Source organism: Mirounga leonina, unplaced genomic scaffold, assembly GCF_011800145.1.
Source record: "Mirounga leonina isolate KUSES-001 unplaced genomic scaffold, KU_Mleo_1.0 Mir_418, whole genome shotgun sequence".
NCBI lineage: Eukaryota > Metazoa > Chordata > Mammalia > Carnivora > Phocidae > Mirounga > Mirounga leonina.
Window position 1 is genome coordinate 10,958,983 of NW_023270739.1, and position 18,586 is coordinate 10,977,568.

At 45.5% G+C, this 18,586-nt stretch overlaps 1 protein-coding gene across 2 annotated transcripts in view; it reads left to right on the forward strand.

Annotated features, from left to right (window-relative positions):
• Nucleotides 1-18,586, forward strand: part of SYN3 (synapsin III) — a 410,509-nt gene that overhangs the window by 90,574 nt on the left and 301,349 nt on the right. For both annotated transcript variants that reach the window (XM_034987637.1, XM_034987638.1), the window contains one exon: nt 17,386-17,542. In XM_034987637.1, the coding sequence (XP_034843528.1) occupies nt 17,386-17,542 (157 nt within the window). The remainder of the gene's footprint in view (nt 1-17,385; nt 17,543-18,586) is intronic.

The following is an 18,586-nucleotide window of genomic DNA, read 5'->3' on the forward strand; positions in this document are numbered from 1 at the left end:
ACTCCATGACACACAACGTTCTTATAAATCCTGTTGGCACTACATTACATTCAAAATTGTGTGGCAGGCAGTTGGTGTTATATGTGCCAAGATCATTCTCAAAAGTGTTTGTTGATAGCTACCAATTAGAAACAACCTAACTGTCCATCTGAGGTTGGAAAATAAATTAGCAAAAACCCATATAATGAGACACAATTAAAAATAAAGAAGTATCTGCATTTGTACTGATATGAAAAGATTTCCAAGATGTGCAGCTATGTAGAAAAATAAGAGTCAGAACAGTATACAGAAGACTTCGAAGTCCATGGCCATGGAAAAGCATCTGAAGTTCATTGCCAGGACTGTGGTGGTGAAGGCAAGGAACTGGGAAGGTGGACACAAGGCCCTAAACAGAATTTTCACCAGGGATGGGACCACTGAGGACATGAAGTGATAATGGCACTGTGAGAAGCTTGTTGCTATCAATGGTGGGAAATCTATGGGACCCACTGGTGGAGCTACACATGGAAACAACTGGCAAGATCTGCTTCTCAGGGGAAAGCAGCAGGGATCAGGTGGGCATATAGCAGCGCTGCTGTGTGTGATCTCATGTACATGAATTCCCTATTTTTAAGATACAAAGACATTTAAAAAATCATATTCATAGAAACTCTGGTGTCACCAATAAATGCTACCTACCTGTCAGCATCAATATTGAGCTAGCATAACATTAATCAAGGGCTCTCCACATGCCAGATGCCAGCCTAAACTCTATCTGGATTGGCTCATTTGATCCTTGTAGCAACACTATGAGCAGCATATTATTGTTACCATCCTAGTTTTTACAGCCGGGTAAACTGAAGCATCAAAATGTTAACTACTGTTCCAGGATCATATAGTTGTTAAGTGGCATAGAAGCAGGAATTGAGCCCAAAGTCCATGCCCAGAACACTCCACTAATCGACCTCTAGGGTTATTGGAAAGATTAAATGAACGCATGTGTGCTTAGTCGGTGTTTGCCTTAGCCAGTCATTCTCAAAGAGTAGTCCATGCACCAGCAGTGTTAAAAATTAGCTAGAAGTCTATTTAAATCCTTAGATACATTGCCCAGGTTCAGCCAGACTTGGCTTTATGTGATCACTGCACACTGACATGTCTCTTGGATGGCACTGAGTATATGAAGTCCCACCCAGCAGGGGAAAGAATAAACCCATGCTTTTGCTGAACCTTGGGGAAACATACCTAAGTGTTGTATATATAGTTACCACCTTGCTTTCTTGTTCAACAGCCATTTATTGACAATCACTCTGCACTAGGCCAATCAGTGGTATCTGACGTGGTCTTAGGAGGTACTAAGACACGACCATTCCCAGTCTGGCTATGTGATCTATGCACATCAAAAACAGCTGAATAATTCTTCTGCTCAATTTAGCTGCTGCATGGGACAGAGATCTCAAACTCCTTCCTTCCCCAGTGCCTGTCATATAATAGATGCTTAATAACTGCACTGAATGAAGATGCCATCACAGTTCACCTGGTGGTAGCTGTCTTTTTTGCAGAGAGCACCTAACAGAAGCTCTCAGCCTTGGCTGTCCATTATAACCACCTGAAGAGCTTCTAAAAATCCCCAGCCTCAAGCCAATCACATCAGAATATCTGAAGGCAGGGGAAGGACGAGGTGTAAATAGTTTTGAGAGCTCCCCAGGTGCTGGTGCTTCCAACATGCTGCCAAGATGGAGGGCCCCTACGCTAGAAGGAAGAAGCCAAATTGCAGAGGGTTGATTTGGCAACTGCCAAACCAGCAGAGTCACAGTTTGAGACGCAATGGGTAAAGCACAGATGGCTTCCTCGAAAGCTGCTTCTACCCTCTACATCTTTGATGGGCATGTGAGCGGAGCCGGGAGCAGCCAAGATCCTGTCTTAAGAAGTTCCTGTGCACAGCGAAAGGTGCAGCTGGAAGCATTTATGCTGGAAACCCTGACTGGGTGATAGTCCTAAAAATTATTGCCATATGTCTCCAGCAGGGAGGGCAAGGCCCACTTTGTTCCCTCCACCCTCCACAGCCTCCCCTCCATCAGCTGCTCAGTCTTCACCCGTGGGGGCCCCTAGAATGGCTTCATTTAGTTAAACAACTTTATGGAGCATCTAGATTTCTTGCAATAGGCCAGGCCCTGGAAATACCAACATCACCCTTTCCCTGATGGAGTTCACAGCCCAGAGGGAGAAACAGGACATAAATCTACAGCTAGGTTGTGGTATGATAAGGGCCATGAGAATAGTACAGAGGAGAGAGATCTTAGAGGAGGCGGGTGAGGAGGGGGCTTGAGGAGGTTCCAGAAGGCTTCTGAAAAGGAAGTTGCAACAATATGGAGGATTTTTTTCTTTTTCTTTTAAAATATTCATATATATTTTTTAAAGTTTGGAATAATTTTAAACATGTACAGTTGAACACATCAATTTAACATATTCACATTTTGCCATGCTTACTTCAGAGCCTTTATTTTTAATTTTTTTAAATTAACATATAATGTATTATTTGTTTCAGGGGTACATGTCTGTGATTCATCAGTCTTATATAATACCCAGTGCTCATTACAACACATACCCTCCCCAATGTCCATCACCCAGTTACCCCCATCCCCCCACCCCCCCCTCTACTCCAGCAGCCCTCAGTTTGTTTCCTGAGATTAAGAGTCTCTTACTGTTTGTCTCCTTCTCTGGTTTCATCTTGTTTCATTTTTTCCTCTCTTCCCCTATGATCCTCTGCCTTGTTTCTTTTTTTTCTTTTTAAAGATTTTATTTATTTATTTGACAGTAAGAATGAGAGAGCATGAGATAGGGAGGGTCAGAGGGAGAAGCAGACTCCCTGCCGATCAGGGAGCCCGATGCGGGACTCCATCCCGGGACTCCATCCCGGGACTCCATCCCGGGACTCCAGGATCATGACCTGAGCCAAAGGCAGTCGCTTAACCAACTGAGCCACCCAGGCGCCCCTCTCTGCCTTGTTTCTTAAATTGCACGTATCAGTGAGATCATATGATAATTGTTTTTCTCCGACTGACTTATTTTGCTTAGCATAGTACCCTCTAGTTCCATCCACATCATTGCAAACAGTGAGATTTCATTTTTTTTGATGGCTGCGTAATATACTTCGGAGCCTTTAAAAAAGCAATTCTAAACTATTACATGCATAGAAAAAGTACAGAGAATACTATAACAAACACCCATATACTGAGGTGGTTGAGCTCCCATTCTGGAGCCAGGCTACCTGCCTCTACAGTGTGACATTAGAGAAGTTACTTAACCTCTCTGTGCCTCTGTCTTATTTTTTTTTTAAAACCAAACACCTACCTCAAAAGGTAATTGTCAGGATTAATTAAGGTAAATCTTTTTAAAAAGACAAAAGGTCCTCACACACACTATGTGCTTCATAAACACTGTTACCTGTTTGTTCATGACCCTGCTTATTGAATCTTAACATTCTGCTGCATTTGTTTTAGATATTTTATATCAATATCCTATTACACATACTTGTAAAGAACCCTCTATACACCGCCTTACCCGCCGCCCCCCCCCCAATTCTGACTGCTAAGATAGAATAAAGCCAGAGGTCAGCGTGGGAAAGTCCACTGCCAGGCACAGGGCAGGGGAGCCCCAGGCTTCTAAGGAAACCCTTCAGTCTGGTCAGAAAGGAAGTTGACCTATGGGCAGGGGAGGAGACTGGAGAGATGGCCAGGGCACATCAGGGAAGACACCAAGAGCTCAGACGCTGTCCATGAACCCTACTTGGGAGCCCATTTCCCTTCACAGACCTCACATCCAACTCTCCCCTGCCAGGAAATCCTCGGGGTCTCTTTTAATGGCTCCCTTCAAAACATCAACAACAACAAAAAACCCCAAAAATAAAGAAACCTCACCCACACTTGCTCCCCAATCTGGAAAATTCCACCATGTATGGACTACCTTTGAGAAAAGAGGGGAGACCCACAGGGGCAGCAGGAAAGGGGCTTAGCTTCCCTGAAGTCCTTGCCACCTAAGTGCCCTGGAGGCAGGAAACCAGTGATTTAAGGCTATAGCCCAGCCAGGAGCATTTAGCTTCCCTGGGCCCCAGGACGCTTGCACTGAGCAATTAGCTTGGGGAAGGAGTCTTCCTGGGAACTGTGTACCCCACCAGGTGGATATTCATGCCTAGTGAGCTGATAAGAGGGCCCCCTGACTGGTTCGATAGTTAACCTGACAGAAGCACATATGTGGCTTGTCAGGCATGGATATTTGTGGGGAAGCCTTGGGTACAAGTATACACTACCGCCCAGCCTGGGTTGGAAATGTGTTCTCCCGTCACCTCCCAGCAGTACCATCATCTTTTATCTCAAAATGGGCTGTCCCCCATCCTCCCCTCCCCTCCACTTCTCCAGCATCCGTTCCAGCCACTGAGGAACAGCTGCTCTGAGGTCCGTCTCTCATCAGCTGCCTTATCTCCCTGATGAATAATGTTCCCCTTCCCTGAGCACCAGCCTGGCAGGAGGCCCGCCCCGCGTGGAGCAGGCCGCTGACAGCCCTTGGAGCCCAGGCAGCTGTCGGAGAGTGGGGTGGCTCCCTCGGCCCCCGCATGGGGTGAGGACTGACAACCCCCTCCCCGGCCTCACAGAGACATGCCACCCTGAGGCCCCGAGCCCCCCAGCCCTAGCAAGCAGCAGCTCACAGACTCAGCCGTTCCAAGCACATCTCAGTCCCCAGTCACCGTTCTGGGTGCTGGAGAAAACACAGGCACATGGGGCCTTCGGGGAGGGGCCTGTTTATGGGAGATGCGATTTGTACCTACTAGTACAAACCTCCATACTGCATGTTGAATCACTCCAGGTCTCGGTTTTCCACATCTGCAGAATGGGCTAATTGTAGTGTTGTAGAGATGGCTGGGGTTCTCTGCTCCGATCCCCTTTGCCAGCCAGTGCACCCATCCCTCAGCACTGCAAGTTGTACCTCCAGCTTCTTCAGAGCCTTTGGCTGGTGGGCTGATGGCAGCCCCGTCCCTGAGATAAACCAAAGGCTAACTCCCCTTTGTCACCTTCCCCTTTTGGTCAGGGGAGTTGGTAACTGAGTGACTCTGGGGATGTAAAAACCCAGGCGTCTTTCCTCAGGGTGGGACAACTTCAGAGCCAGCCCTGTAGATCAGACCGAGACTGGGCTTTATGCACAACTACACCCCTTCCTGTCCTGCTTCCCTCACCCCCTTCCAGCTTTGCCTTAAGAGCACACCCTCCCTCCTGGAATCACAGCTTTTTGGAAGCTTGTTTTGGGCTTGGCTTCTAGGAGACCCAGCCCTAGATAAGTACCTACTTCACAGGGGCTTTATGTGAGGATTCGAAGAGATAAGGCTTGAAAAGCCCCTTGTAGGTGCCTGGCACTCTGCAAGTACTCAGTAGCTGGTAATCTTGATTCTTATGAACTACTGCTACGTGACAGAATGTCACAAGGGAACTCGGACAGACAGAGAGGTGGGTGTTGAAAGCCTTGGTTCTGAGTCTGGAATTGGAGGCAGTCACCCCAGAAAAAGGGCCCTTGGAGGTCACTTAGCCCAACTTTCTTTGTCCTAGTGAGGAAACTGAGGCCCAGAGAGAAGTAGCAGTCTCAGGGACCCACGGCAAGTCGGGCAGAGCTGGACTAGCTGATGTCCTTGCTTTTTTCCCCTCACTCTGCCTGCCATTTTGGCATCTTCAGATCCTCTTTTTCCTGCTAGTTGTTGAAGTGTTGTTGACTTCAGATGGTCTAGGACCCTGAGAAGTGAGGCCAGAGCACACTCCTTTTCCTTGTGGATCTCTATAGCACCTACTGTGTACTGGACACTTGCTAGGCACTCAGGGAAGGAGCCACAAACATATATATCAACCCCTAGTTGTTACAGAGAGCTTCACCATTTTCATAGTGTGTGTGTGTGTTGGGTAGTTAACGATGGCTTTCCTAAGTGAACAATACCAGCCCATTCTACAGGGGAAGTATTATTAAGAGCAAGCTTTTAAAGACCATTACAAGCAGGCAAGTGGGCAAGGGTATTTCTGGACTTACTGTGTTTCCATATTAAACAGGAATATTCTTAATTTCCACAATGCTCTCTCTGAATGGTCCTTTGATATCCCTTTCATTTTCCCCAAGTCTGTACAGAGTTTCAAACATGAGACAGATCTTGGCTTCTGGGGGACAGCTGTGGTCCCATGTGACTGGAGTATAGAGCATATCCTGGGGGATGGCCACAGTGGAACTCGAGAAGTAGACCAAAACTAGACTGGATGCGAGACTTTGTGTATCATTCAAAAGTATTTGGGCTTCGATCTGCGAACAGTGGGCAGCGTCCAAAATCCTCTGTCCAGGACAGTGACATGCTGAGATGTGGGTCCTACAAAGATCTCTCTGGGCACTTTGAAGAGGAGACTTGGGGTCGAGGCAAGACCTTTGTGCCTAGAAGAGGACACCCTCGAACAGGTGAAGAGTTAAGTAGGAGGCCACAACTTGTGAGCTGTCAGAAGACATCATATTGATAATTTCCACCTGACTAAGACACAACTGAGGGTGACGGGAATGGGGGGGAAGATATCACTGAGGAAGTAGGGTTTGAGTTGAGGGAGTTTTTGAGAGGCAGCTTCCTAAGCACGGGGAGTGGCACAGACAGAGCGCATCGTGAGCAGATAGAAGATGATTGTGGAAGGCAGCAGAGCCAGGGGCCAGGCAGAGGAGATGCAGCTAAGAGGAGACCCAGACCGCTTTCTGGGGAGCACTGAATGCCAGGTGAAGAAGTAAGAACTCCCACTTGTAGGCAGGAGAGGCTCCCGGAGGGTTTTGAGCAGCAGATAGCATGAAGAAAGCAGGATTTGAAGATCAGTCCAGGAGTGAAATGCAGAAGAGGTTGGTGAAGAGGTTGGAGTTAGCTCCCCAAGTTGCAGATCATGCACTGACCACTTCCAGGCCACATGCTCTGTCCAGACAAGTTGGGTTTGCTCACCCAACATGGTCCAGGACTTTTAAAAAAGGGAGATTTCATCAAAAGATCTTATAAAAGGCAAGTTTCTGGCTTCAATTGCAAAACAAAGGATTTGGTAAAACCAGACCCAGGTATTTCTACGTGGCCACTGTCTGCTGGAGTTGGGTCGCCATGGTCCCCTTTAGGTGCAGGTTTGAGTTCCATGAGAGTTTTCCCATAGAAATCCTGCTTTATTTATTTTTGGTGCCAGTCTGCATGGCAATTTTTAAAACTTCTTTTGAATGAGTCATCAACATTTAAGTTTTTGAGGATTTCATATAAATATCTAGATTTGGGCTTCAACAAAAAGTCACTAGGGCCACCTGGGACTTCATTCCTATGTGGCCATAACGGCTGGAGCTCAGGCCATTCTTCCTTTCACCAGTCCCACCCGCTCCCCCTTGCTGTCTACAGAGGCCTGCGTTAGCTGCCATTTATCAAAGAGGTTATGCTTGCCTACAGAAGTATGAAATGTTTCTTGTACTTGAGTCATTATCAAAAGTGGGAAAATGGGGCGCCTGGGTGGTCAGTTGGTTAAGCGACTGCCTTTGGCTCAGGTCATGATCCTGGAGCCCCTGGATCGAGTCCCGCATCGGGCTCCCTGCTCGGCAGGGAGCCTGCTTCTCCCTCTGCCCCTCCCCCCTCTCATGTGCTCTCTGTCTCTCTCATTCTCTCTGTCTCAAATAAATAAATAAAATCTTTAAAAAAAAAAAAAGTGGGAAAATGAAAGATGGAGCAAGGTGTGTGCCAAAAAGTCCAGAGAGTGCATTGTGGAAATTAAGAATATTTCTATTTGTTTACTATGGAAACAAAGAGAATACTGAAGATCTACTAGAAAAGGCTAGCCCACTTCATCCAGCGCTGGGGTCACCTGCTTAGGCCCTGTAGCATTTAGCTTGGGAGTCCCTGGGGTAGAGGCAGGAAAATTGAGTAACACTCAGCAGTCTGGATTCTGAGCCAGGCCCTATGCTACAGAGAGGAATAAGATAAGGGACTGTGACCCCAGGACTAGGAGCTGAGGGTCTATTGAGGTGTCCTGGGAATGAGGCAATGGGAGGGAAATGAGAGTAAGAGGGGGGGACACTTCTGGAGGGGAGAATCAGCAACATTGGTGACTCTTTACACAGTTGGTGTCAGAGAGAATTGCAGATGGCTTCAGGGTGACAGATACTGGGTTCCCGGGAGCATGGTGGGTAAGAGAAGTCAAGAGATCCACTTTGAAGGAGGCTGATAACTTGGGCCCCGGGCACAGGGAGTTTGAAGTACTAAGTTTTCAGGCGGGTGAACAGTGCTGATTGCATGGTGGTTATGCACATTGGCTTTGAATCACTTGAGTCTCACGTGGACCTTGTTCTTGCTTTGCTTAATCTCTCCATGCCTTAGTTCCTTGAAAATACTCCCCTCCATGCAGGATCATGGTGAGGATTAAAGATAGCATAATTAAAAGCTTAAAAATGACTCCTGGCACAGAGGAAGTGCTCTGTAAACCTGAGTCATTTTCACTATTGCCTTTGAGGACAAGGTGGAAAACCTCCAGAACAGAGATGATTCCATAGGCAAAGAACCCACAGGGAGGCTTGAGCCACAGGAAGGGAGAAAATGGTGAAGTGAGGAGCCAGGAAGAAGCAGCTGGGAGACAAGGGAAGAGGGTGTCATTGAGGCAGGGAGGAAGGGTTTGGGAGGGGAAGACAAAGATCATGCTACAGAGGCCTGGAGGAGCTTTACAGCAGGGGTTTACCACTGTTGACTCCCAGAGGACTCTTGACAATGTCTCCAGACATTTTTGGTTCTCACAACTGGGCATGGGGGTGCTGTTGCATCTAGTGGGCAGCGGCCAGTGATGTTCCTGATACCATGCAATGCTCAGGACAGCCCCCCACAACAGAGAATTATCCAGCTCTGAATATCAATAATGCCGAGATTAGGAAACCCTTCTCTAGATCCAGGAGGCTATCAGATTTGACTCATGGTCACACCACCAACAGATATGTGACCTTGGTGAGTTTCTTAACCACTCTGTGCCTCAAGTTTCCTTATCTGGAAAATGGGGATGATAACACCTGCTGTCAGATTTAATGAATGAAGATACACAGGGCTTGGAATAGAGGCGCATGGTACGTTAGTTTTTATTAGAAATCAGGGAAAGTGAGGGCATAACAGAGGCCATGGCATCTTGGTTTGGCATTTTGGAGTGACCTCAATGTGATTTCATAGAGGTGGAGAGGAAGTTGAGCCAGATGCAGAGGGTTGTGGAGATGGGTACATGGGAATTGGGGCTAGCAGGCATAGACTGCGCTGTCCAACAGTTATAGCAATGGAAGGAAGAAGAGGCTAATTATATGGCCACCAAGCCAAGTAGAAGGGCTTGCTTCACACTCATTTATTTATCGATGCCAACCTAAAGTTTTGGTTAATGCCCAAACCGTATTATAGTTGACCCTTGAACATAGCAGGTGTTAGGGGTGCTGATCCCCTGCACAGTCAAAATTCTGTGTATAACTTCTGACTCCCCCAAAACTTAAGTACTAATAGGCTCCTGTTGACCAGAAGCCTTACCAATAATATAAACAGTCAATTAACACCTACTTTGTGTGTTATGTGTATTCTATACAGTATTCTTACAATAAAGTAGGTTAGAGGAAAAAAAATGTTATTAAAGAAATCCTAAGGAGGAGAAAATATATTTACATTATTGTACTGTATTTATTAAAAAAAAAAAAGTCTGCATATAAGTGGACCTGAGCAGTTCAAACCCATGCTGTTCAAGGGTCAACTTGGTCAATGGAAAATTTCAAAACAAAAAAAATCACCTGCAGCCTCACCACCTTAACAAATTGGGAATTTTCCATCTCCTCTTCCAGGACCATCATTTTTACTGTGTTCCCTTTTCTATTGTTCTATGTCACATGAAATTGTCCCATAAGCATTTTCCATGATATTACATCATTGTTATATTTATCATTTTTTTCCAAAATAAAGATAACCTCATTGTCTTTTCCTGGTTGTAAAAAATGCTCTGTGCTCTCCCCTTTTTTAAATGTAGATAGCACCAAAAAGTCTGAAGAAGAATATAATAACCCTCATTTTCCATCCCACCCTTCAGAGATAACCAGGTTAGCATTTTGGTAAACATCCTTCCAAATGAATCTCCATGTATTTATTGAAGTGTTGGTTGTAATTCTTTCATGTAAATATGAACATTCCTTAACCCTCAGTTCATTTTCAGCCTTAAATCGGAAGTTTCTTATTGTTGGGGTTGGGGTTGTTGTCTTGGGAAGTGGGGAGGCGGCTGTGGGTGGCCACACACAAGAGCAAAGGAAGCTAGGAAGCTCTGAAAGCAGCTAGAAGGAGGAAGTGCTGGCTAGATGTGCAGTGTACCCGTGTCCACTGGCTGCTGTGGCCAAGCACCACAGGCTGGGTGACTCAAGCAAGAGAAATGTAGTCTCGCACAGTTCTGGAAGCTGCAAGTCTCTGATCAAGGCATGGGCAGGGCCATGCTCCCTTCTCAAGGATGCAGGTGAGGGTCCTTCCTCACCTCCTCCCAGCTTCTCATGGTTGCCAGCAATTCTTGGCATTCCTTGGGGTGGAGACCTATCACTCCAATCTTTGATTCCTTTGTCACATGGCATTCTACTCTTCCTGTGCGTCTATGCCCAAATTCCCCTTTTCTTCTAAAGACACCAGTCATGGGATGAGGGCCCAGTCTACTCCAGTACGACCTCATCTTGACTTGATTAAATCTGCAAAGACCTATTTCCAAAAAGGTCACATTCACCGGTAACAGGAAGTAGGACTTCAGTTGTATCTTTTGGGGGGACATAGTGTAATTCATAACATGTGGAATCCCCAGAGTGATGGAGGAGGAGGATGGAGCAAGGATAGAGCAGTGTAGACTCCTTCTCTGAAATGAAAGAAAAGGAAGAGGCCAGGACAGAGAGACGGAGATTCTTGAGGCTTGAGAAGGGAGATGGGGAAGCCTCTTTCCTCCAGCAAGTTGCATCTGTGTTTTATTAAGCTCCTGATGGTTCACAAAGGGGGCCCCGGGATTCACCAGAGAGCCCGGCCGTCCATACGCCCCATGGGGCCCCTTCCCCACCACCGTCATGCCGTGTAGCTAGCAGCTGCCGTGCGGGCCCCACAGGCCTCGCTGCAGCATCCTGTTGTCCGCTCCTTGCCAGACTCTTGGTTGGCTGCCACCTAATTTCTTTTCAGCCTGGACTAATTTCTTGCAGTCCTCAGGCTGGCAGGAAGCATCCCTAATTCCCAAAGCCCTTCCATATGGCCCTCCGTCTGCAAAGTGTGCACAATCTCCTCTGCTCAGTCCTTGTTGCAGGACAGTGGTCCATAAGCCTTAGGGAGCATGGAAACCATTGCAGTGTTTTGATCTCCTCCTTTCTTCTCAGGACACCTGTTTTTGCTGGTGTGCTCAGTTCTCTTGGTCTTCTTTCTCCAGATTCTGTACCCAAGGTTGAATTTTCAGACAATGGAGGGGGATGGAGAGGGATCGAGGAGTGTGGAGACACTTCAGAGGAAACCAGAAGCCTCTCTGCTGGTGGACACCAATGTCAGAAAGTCTGGAGCCTTCCCAGAAATGGCTGGGGTCAGATCTGGCTGTGATAGGTCAGTATGTGACCAAAATCAGCAGCATCACCACCCGTTGTCATTCTGACTCTTGGGGAACAAGGGACCATTACAAAATTGCAGTCAAGTGGCTAAGAAGAATGAAGCTTCAGCTTATTAACTTAAGTCCCAGGCAAAGCCTAGTCAAGATCTGTTCTTGCCACCACAGGCTTCTGCATATTTTAGGGAATCATTACACTTCTCTGATGGTTAAAAGTCACTCAGCCTTCGGCCCCCTGCCTCTACTGCCTGAAGCACCCTGTAATCTCCAGGCACAGCCTCACCTGTCCCATCTCTACCATTTAATTATATGTTGTCCTTGATTTCCTCTCCAATGCTGACAGCCACTTCTGAGAAAGATCTGGAATCAGGAACCCAAATAATATAGCTCATATTAAGTCTAAAGCTGAAAGAATAAGAAAACCCAGGTATAGGCTCCAGCCAGGATGTGTGGTATTGAAGGCAGCCTTCTTGCCCAGGCATGAAAGATGCAGGACTTGGACCCAGTGGGACTATGGAGACAAGAAGGAAGGGGGCTCATGAGAGCCGTTGGGACTTCTTACCCAGCCTCATCTCTTGCCATCACCTCATCAAACCTTATACTCCAGCAATGTAACCAGTTGCAAACTTTGCCACTTCCTCCCAATATCAGTCAGAGCAAAAGTGATGGCAAGCAACTGACCCAATTCACCAGTGTAGACAACAAAGGGAACTTAATAGGTCATATAACTCAGAAGAAAAAGTTGGGTACAGGGACTGTTCCCTCTACCCGGAACATCTGCAAAGCCTTGCCCACATGACAAACCCCTACTCTTCCTTCAAGACCCAAGCCTTCTGGCACATGCTGACCCACACCCACCCCCAGACAGAGTTGAGTACATCTTTGGCCCACCTTTGTACCTTGTACTTGCTTCTATTATTTCACTTACTTACTGGTGTACTTCGTGAGTCCCAGTCCTTTAGAATTGCACTCAACTCCTCTTGGATTGGGGGTGTCCTGAAAACAGGGATCATGTCCCTGTCATCTCAGGGTCTCCAGCCCCTACCAGGGTGCTTGGCCCACTGCCAGGGCCTGAGAATTGCTGGTGGCCACATCCTTGATATCAGGACTTGGCCATTCCCTGATTGGATAGAGAAGCTGGGGTGCTGGGTATGAAGGGAGGAACTTCATGCCACAGGTCCCCTGGCTCAAGTTACTAATTTCTCTGCATTCCTTGCAAATTCCTCATACCACAGGCTGTCAGGAAGGACCCTGTGCATTCTATGCAGCAGTGAATGGCAACATTTGAACTGTAACACGTGCCTGGTTTGCCCAGATTTATCACTCATAGAAAGTGTTTATTTTTTCACATATTATACTTGATAATGTGAAGAGGTCATGGGTCCATCTTGAATTCCCTGGGGTTAAAACTTTCTTGATGATGCTAACATATCTCCAGGAATATAGAGCATGTTCCCTTGTAAGGCAGCGCGTCGCTGTTAGGGACCACATGGCAACCCTGGCTGTCAGCACCAGGTCTCTTCTCTAGGAGTACAAGTAAAGAGGTCCCTCCCTTTTCCAGTAGTCATTTCACTTCATGCCCATTCATTTATTCCCTCACTTACACATGTATTCATTAACTCAGTCATTCATTTAAAAACATGGGTATGGTCTATTTTGTTCAAGACAGGCAGGTGTTCTGTTCTCATTGAGCTGTCTTCTTTAGAGGGAAGAGACAATAAAAAACTAAACCGATAAACAGGAGAAATAAAACTGCCACAAGAGTTGTGAAGAAAGGAAAATAGGGCAATATGGGGCTTAGGGCAAATTTCAGTAGAGTGAGCAGGACAGGTATCTTTGTGGAAATGAACTCAAGCTGATGAGTGAGTGATGAGAACGAGACCCCCTGGACACCATTTGGGGAAGAGTGTCCAGGGAGAGAGTTAGAGGAAGAGATAGTGTCAGTGTGGCTCAGTGGCAGTGAGGGAGGGAGAAAGGTAGAAAGTGAGGGTGGAGAGGTGGGCAGGGGTCCTGTTGCCATGGTAAGGAGCCTAGGATCTGCTATCAGAAAGAGGAAGCCTTCAGAGGGCTTTTAAGCAGGGAAGGGCTGTATAATTTTGAAAGAACTCTTTGAATACAGCATCTTGAGGTAGATTTCCAAATCCTTAAAGACAAAGAGGAGTGACCACTACTGTTATTTCAAAGAATCAGAAAGATTCCAATTTAGAGATGAGTTCTAGAAGTCCTGGAGAGTAAGCACATCATAATATCTGGGATTGGAATGGGGCCATCTCAGGACAGGCCCTCAGATACTCCTCTTGGAAGATGATCTTGGAAGGGCACCCTCTTTTTCTAGATAGCCAGATTAACCCCCCAGGCTGTATCTTTCTTATGAGTTCTCCACAAACAGTGAAAAACTGGCAGGCTAGCCAGCATGAGACCTTTGATTATTTCCTCCTGGGGCAAAGTGGAGTTATCCCCAGTGAGACACCAGGTTTGCCTCTGCTGTTGTCTGTGGGGGAGCCACCCTGCTGGGAGTAAGGGGTGTCTCATTGTGAGAACCAGGGCCCCAGAGGACCCTCTGATCATCAAAGCAGAGAGAGAAATCAAAGGGAAAGACTGATAGATTTGACTAGGAGGGAATGGAAAATGTGTTTATATGGTTTTTTGAAAATGCACAGCCATAAAAAGGGGGGGGGGCAAGCAAACAACTAGTAAAAATATTGCCACACAGGACAATGTGATAAAGATAAAGGGCAGCATCCTATACAAAGAGCTCTGTGAGCAGACTTTTACAGAAAAGAAAAGAAAAGAAAATGCACACCGTTAATGAAAGTACTCAAACTCACTAAAGTCACAGAAATGCAAACTAAAACAGCAATGGGGATACAGGGTATCTTAGGGGAAGTTGCTTATCAAATTTAAAAAAAAATGTATTTTTCAAAAACTGCTGTGCTGGTGAAGCTGTAGTAATATGGACACTGACATGTGCAACTGGTGGCTTACGCCTTTAGAAAGGGGGCACATTTGGTTACTTAAAAAAAATTCATACCCCTTAAGCCAGTAATCCCACTTCTTAAAATCTATCATAAGGAAATAGTTAAAAAGGAAGGCATTGATTTGTGTGCAAACATGTACATGTGTGAAGTTTTGGAAACAATCTACTTGATAATAGTGGATGATAAGTTGACTTCATCATGGTATGTCCATTCAATAGACTGTTAGAAATGGTATTTTTGAAGATATTTTGTTATTAGAAGAAATGCTCACACTATAATGTGTGGAAAATAGAAAAATAATAATAGAAAGCATGAAATCAGTTATGAGTATGAATGTATATTATATACATTAAAAATAGATAAGTGGATTGTAGTGTACATATAAGGAGACACATAAAAGGTTATTAGGGATTTTCTCTGAGTTGAGAATTACATACAGGTAACTTTGTTTACTTCTTTGTGTTTTTGACGCTTTTTTTTCTTTTACACAATGAACATATATTACTTTTAAAATCATATAAAAGCAAAAAGTGGATATATTTTGTGAGTGCTGTCTATTGTCATCAGATCCCTGTCAGAAACACACCACTCGCCCCTTCCTCCCTTCCTTCTCTATTGCTGTAAGACCCAGTGAAGTGAAACACAAAGAGCAGGAAAGCCAGAGGAGAGACCTGGGTATGACCTGCTGTTCTGACATGGTTTTGCCTGGGACACATCACTGTCTTGCTATGGGCTCATGTGACCTGGGACACATCACTGCCTTTCTGTAGGCCTCAGTTTCCCCATCTGTAAAATACATTAATTGGACTGGCTCAGCTCTTAAAATGCAATAAGGATATAGACATAATAATTCCAAGCTTCTAACCCAACTCTGACCCTAACTACAGAGTGACGTGATTGACCATTTCCATGAGCACAATGCCAGCCATACCCAAGATGTCACCATCCACCTGGCTCCCCTAGGATGAGTTACAACTCCATGAGGGAAACCTTTGCCATTTCCTCTGGGGATGAGAGGGTGATGTTCATGTACATCATTTGTTCCTTCAACATGTACTTATTACACCTCTGCTCCCCTGGCACCGGGCCCTGGGGTGTACAAGGAGACCCAAGCTCAGAACAATTTGAGAAGTGTCTGTACCTGCAACTCATTCTTTCCTTCTGTCTCTAATCGGGGGCGAGTCCTTTCCATTTGACAGTTATTTTAACTTAAATTTGAATCACTTTAAAGAGAAACAGTTTATTTGAAGCTAAGTGTCTAACTCTGGATGAGCCAAGTGGATCATACCATTTTAATTGTAAACCACCTACGCACTGTGAAGCTGATTTTCTTGTGTGACCTAGAAGTGAGGAATCTAGAAATAGATGGATCCTTGGCAGTGCAAGTAAAACAGTGTGTGAATTCACCTGGAGTCATGTGATGGAAGGAAGAGTATATGGACTTGGAGTGAGATCACCTGAGTTCACACATGCCTCTCCTACTTCCCAGCTTTGTGACTTGGGGAAGTTCCTAACTTCTCTGAGCTGCGTGTTCCCATCTACAAAGTGGGGAAATAGTCCTGACCTTACCCAGGTCTGCTTGTGAACACTAATCAGGATCATGTCTCCAAAGGGTCCCAGCAAAGAGCCTGCCATGTTCTTGGCCATCACATTAATGTTCTTGCGCTTTCCAGAGGTTGCTACTTGAAAGGGATGAGACCTGTTTGAAATATACAGGTTATATATGAATGTATACATATTATGTATATATATGTAAGTATATATACAAACCATGCTGCATGGTAGTTGAGAACTAGGGCCACAAGGCTACACGTATCTGACCCTGCCGTGTACCTGCAGCATGTCTTTTTGAGCAAGTGACTTAATCTTTGTGAGCCTCAGGATGCTGTTGACACAAAATGAACACATTTTGGAATTTCTTAAAAAAAAAAGAGGGAGAGAGTTATTCAAGTCCAAGTTAGGACAGGGCCAGGGATGCACAGTCTTCACAAAGAAGAGAGTGTTCTGGTAAGGGAACATTTGATGTAGGTTTATATACATATTTTGCATAAAAGTTGCAAATTATTAGACAAAGAACATTTCAGAAAGTTGCAGGCCTTAAGTTTCTAATATTTGCAAGGCTGTGTGACTTGAGTCTTATGGGAACCAGGGAAGTTTCTTACTTTTTCTTATCTTTTGTGTTCAGAATGCTCCTTTTTGGTTATTTTCTTTAACAAAGCAGATGTACACCACGTGCGCTTGGGGCAGACATAGAGCCCATGCTCTGAGGTTTTGCCAGGTCATTTTGACCTTGGCAAATGTTGGAGTATGGCTTCCCTGGAAGCCGAGGAGCAGGGCCCACAAACATTAAAAGTTGAAAATCTCCTTTATCAGTGCTCCTCTGTAAAATGGAGTTGCCGGCAGCATTGCCCACATCCTTGAGCAGTTAGGAGGATTCAGTAAGGTAGTAGGTGTTGCCTAATAAAAATGGAGGTGGATTCACTGAGTTATCGCATACATTTTCCTCTGATTGTAAATGAGTATTTGTTCAATGTAGAAAAATCTAAAAAACCACCTAAAAAATAAAATGAATAAAATATCAGTTGTTTTCAGCCCCTTTATTTTGTAGCTGCTGTGTATTTGCATCCAACTGTCCCCATCCACACTCCCCCACCCCATCCCCATTCTGAACTGAGGGCCCCTAGCTGGTGGCACCCATGCCAGGTCAGTGCTATCCCTATAGACTGTGGCCCAATGCCCTGGTGTTTCAGCAATGCCCCATGTAGTAACACTGCTGCCGACCCCTCTCTTTGCAGATCCTTCAAGCCAGACTTCATCCTAGTCCGTCAGCATGCCTACAGCATGGCTCTGGGTGAAGATTACCGAAGCCTGGTCATCGGCCTCCAGTACGGAGGGTTGCCTGCTGTCAACTCCCTCTACTCTGTCTACAACTTCTGCAGCAAGCCCTGGGTGGTAGGTGATGGGCCAGGCTGACCTAGAATGAGGTGGGCAGTGGGTGGCCTCCCAGCCCTGAAATGGGCCCATCCTCCGGCATGGAGGCCTCAGTAATGGGTCTTTCTTAAGCAACTGAATAACGAATATCATATAATAACATAGTCTGAACATATTATGGTATAGTGTTATCTTATAATAACATTAGTGGTAAGAGGAGTACTATACTATTCTTACTTACATTAAATTATATCATTTTTGTTAACAGTGGGCACTATTCAGTGAGCACTTACTATCTACCAGAAGATCATGCTTCCTGGTGCTCAAACTATTGCTATCATGTGAAGTGGACATCATCATTCCATTTGACAGAAAAAGAAGCTCAGCTTCAGAGCAGCTAAGGACCTCACCCAGGGTCATATAGACTATATTAGGAGTGAAACCAGAACTTGAAGCCAAATCTCCCCAAACCCCAAGACTTGATTTTCCCTGTTTTGTATTCATGAATTTCATTCATCCCTTGATTTATTTGAGTCTCCATTCAAATGTTACCCTGTAAGAGAGGGTTTTCCTAGGATACCCCCTCCATTCCCCCCAATACTCTCAATTCCCTTACCCTGCTTTATTTTTCCTCCAATACTTATCTCCATCTAGAATGATATATTTATCCATTCTTTTGCGTATTATCTGTCTTCCCTACTGGAAGTAATTCATTCATGCAACAAATATTTATTCAGCACCTGCTATGTTCCAGGCACTGTTCTAAGTCCTGGGAACATGGCAGTGAGCAGATCAGACCAAAGTCCCTGACCCATACATCTTATATTCTAGTGAGCAGGGGCACATGCTGTTTATTAATAAAATGCCAAATATGTAGTATGTCATATAAGTGCCAAGAGACAAGATAAAGCAAGGAAGGGAGGTAGGAAATGTGGAGGCTGGGGATATATACAGTGTGCTCTCTGGAGCTCTACCTATCTTGTCTCTTGTTTCCCTCTGCTTGGTGTCTTGGTGGTAGGACAGTGGTTGAGAACATGGGCAATGGAGCCAGATTAACTAGTTCTA